At 66.9% G+C, this 1,974-nt stretch overlaps 2 protein-coding genes across 2 annotated transcripts; one reads left to right on the top strand and one right to left on the bottom strand.

The window, feature by feature from the left end:
* Window positions 1-749, bottom strand: FA09DRAFT_206522 (hypothetical protein). The gene is made up of 2 exons (XM_025739466.1): window positions 480-749; window positions 1-319 (listed from the first exon to the last, which is right to left on the bottom strand). Exons 1-2 carry the CDS (start codon window positions 598-600, stop codon window positions 39-41), a joined length of 402 nt encoding a protein of 133 aa, XP_025600395.1. The 5' UTR covers window positions 601-749; the 3' UTR covers window positions 1-38.
* A 171-nt stretch (window positions 750-920) lies between these two features.
* On the top strand, window positions 921-1,958 carry FA09DRAFT_315738 (hypothetical protein; the record flags this gene model as incomplete). Its single annotated transcript, XM_025740815.1, has 2 exons — window positions 921-1,413; window positions 1,485-1,958. Coding segments are annotated over exons 1-2 (909 nt in total), but the record flags the coding sequence as incomplete, so codon positions are not given.
* Window positions 1,959-1,974: the final 16 nt, after the last annotated feature.

Raw genomic sequence — 1,974 nt, forward strand, 5'->3', positions numbered from 1 at the left:
GGGGGCGGGGGCACGGTAAGGAGGGCAAAAGGCCTGCCCTACCTCTGCGCAGAGAGGTGCGAGGGCGAGGAAGAGAGTGTCCCTGGACGCGCACCACCACCACCAGCACTTACCCGATGAGATCGGGCACCAGCACGCGCCGCCGCACGTAGCGCTGCTCTGGTGTGGCGTGCGGACGAGGGGCACAGGCGGTGAGAAAGCCGGGGATCATCTTGCGGTAGAGATAGCCCCACTGTTGGTTGTTTGAGCACAGGGATCACTTCAGGGGGCCCATGCGTGGCAAGACCGAGCACGCGGTGAAGTGGCAACACATACTGAACTGCAGAGGAAGAGAGAGTGAGCCCAATCTGGACTCGGCAAAGACAGAGGCACGTCTCGCGCGCGCACACAAACAGACGGGCGGGGCCAGGCTGGGCAGCGGGGCTGGGCGCATGGTGCTGTTGCTTTGCCATTGCGCGCAACACAACATCATCACTCACGGCTCGCCATGCAGACACAGCACCGTCTCGGTGACGACGGCCTTGCCGCTTTGCTCGGCATGTGGCGCCTCGCAGCCGTCGCGCGTGTCGAGCACGGGGCCGGCAATGTCGAGATAGGCATAGCGCACGTTGCCCCAGACGGCGTAGCGTGCGCGGTACGGCAGCTCGGCGAGAATGTCGGGCAGCGCGGCGAGCGCGGTGCGGTGCAGGCGCGAGGGGTCGATGTGCGGCGGTGTCATCGCGGCGAGGTGGGTGGTGGGCAGGAAGAGGAAGGTGGAGAGCCGCGCGCGCTCGGCAAGTCTGGGAGAGCCGGTGGCCCGAGCAGCGTGGGAGCAGTGCGGGCTCGACGCCGAGCGGGCGTGCTGCTTATGTCAGCAGAGCGGCGGGCACCCTTGCGGCAAGCGCGCGCGCGCGCCTTCGAGGCTTGCTTGCTTGCTTGCGCTCCACCTCGCTCACCTCCACCGCTCCGACCTTCGACGCATCTTCGTGCGCAATAAGCATGTCTCGCGCCTCCTCTCCCCTCTCCGACGCCGGCTCCACCGATCTCTCCCTCTTCACCGAGCCCGCCTCTTTCCGTCCGGCCACTCCTCCTCCCTCCACCGCGCACTTCACACTCCCCCCTGCTCCCCCTTCGCTCGGCCTCTCCTCCGCCGATGGCGCCGCACAAGACATCCTGCTGCATCTCGTCGGCGCACATCCATTATGGGGGCATCATCTCTGGAACGCCGCGCCCGTCCTCTCGCGCTTCCTCAACGCCCATGCCCCCACGCTGCTCGCACAGCGCTCCGTCTTGGAGCTCGGCGCCGCCGCCGGCCTGCCGTGCGTCGTGGCGCGCAAGCGCGGCGCCGCAACGACGGTGGCGAGCGACTGGCCCGACATTGAGCTGCTTGCGAATCTGCGCCGCAATGTAGAGGCCGTCGGAGGCATTGCTGAGGTACGTTCTTCTTTGCTCTCGTGCTGCGCTTGTGGGGGAGGATAGAGGCTGATGTAGCGGCATGAGAGCAGGGATTCGTATGGGGCACAGATCCAGCCGCGCTGCTCTCGCATCTGCCATGTGACTCGAGTGCGTCTGCGGCGGCGCCGAGGTTCGACCTGCTCCTTCTCTCCGACTTGGTCTTCAACCATCAGGCGCACCCCGCGCTGCTCAAGACACTCTACCACACTCTCTCTGCTGCGCCTTCCTGCGCCTCGGTATCGCCGCAGTCTTCGTCGCAGTCTGAGGCGTCTGCCTCTGCTCGCAGCAGCAGCAGCAGCAGCGCGACGGCCGACGAGGCATCCTCCTCGTCGCCGCGCTCGCGCTCGCGCTCCACGGCGCATGATGCGCCGCCAGAGGGCCGCAGTGCCGCACCACAGACGCCCTGTGCGCTCGTCTTCTTTTCGCACCATCGCCCCCAGCTGGCACACAAGGACATGCGCTTCCTGGCGCTCGCCAGGAAGTGCGGCTGGCGCACCGAGGAGGTGGGACGATGGCGGATGCCTGTGAGTGTCTTCGAAC

The sequence above is a fragment of the Tilletiopsis washingtonensis genome (assembly GCF_003144115.1).
Source record: "Tilletiopsis washingtonensis strain MCA 4186 unplaced genomic scaffold FA09scaffold_4, whole genome shotgun sequence".
NCBI lineage: Eukaryota > Fungi > Basidiomycota > Exobasidiomycetes > Entylomatales > Tilletiopsis > Tilletiopsis washingtonensis.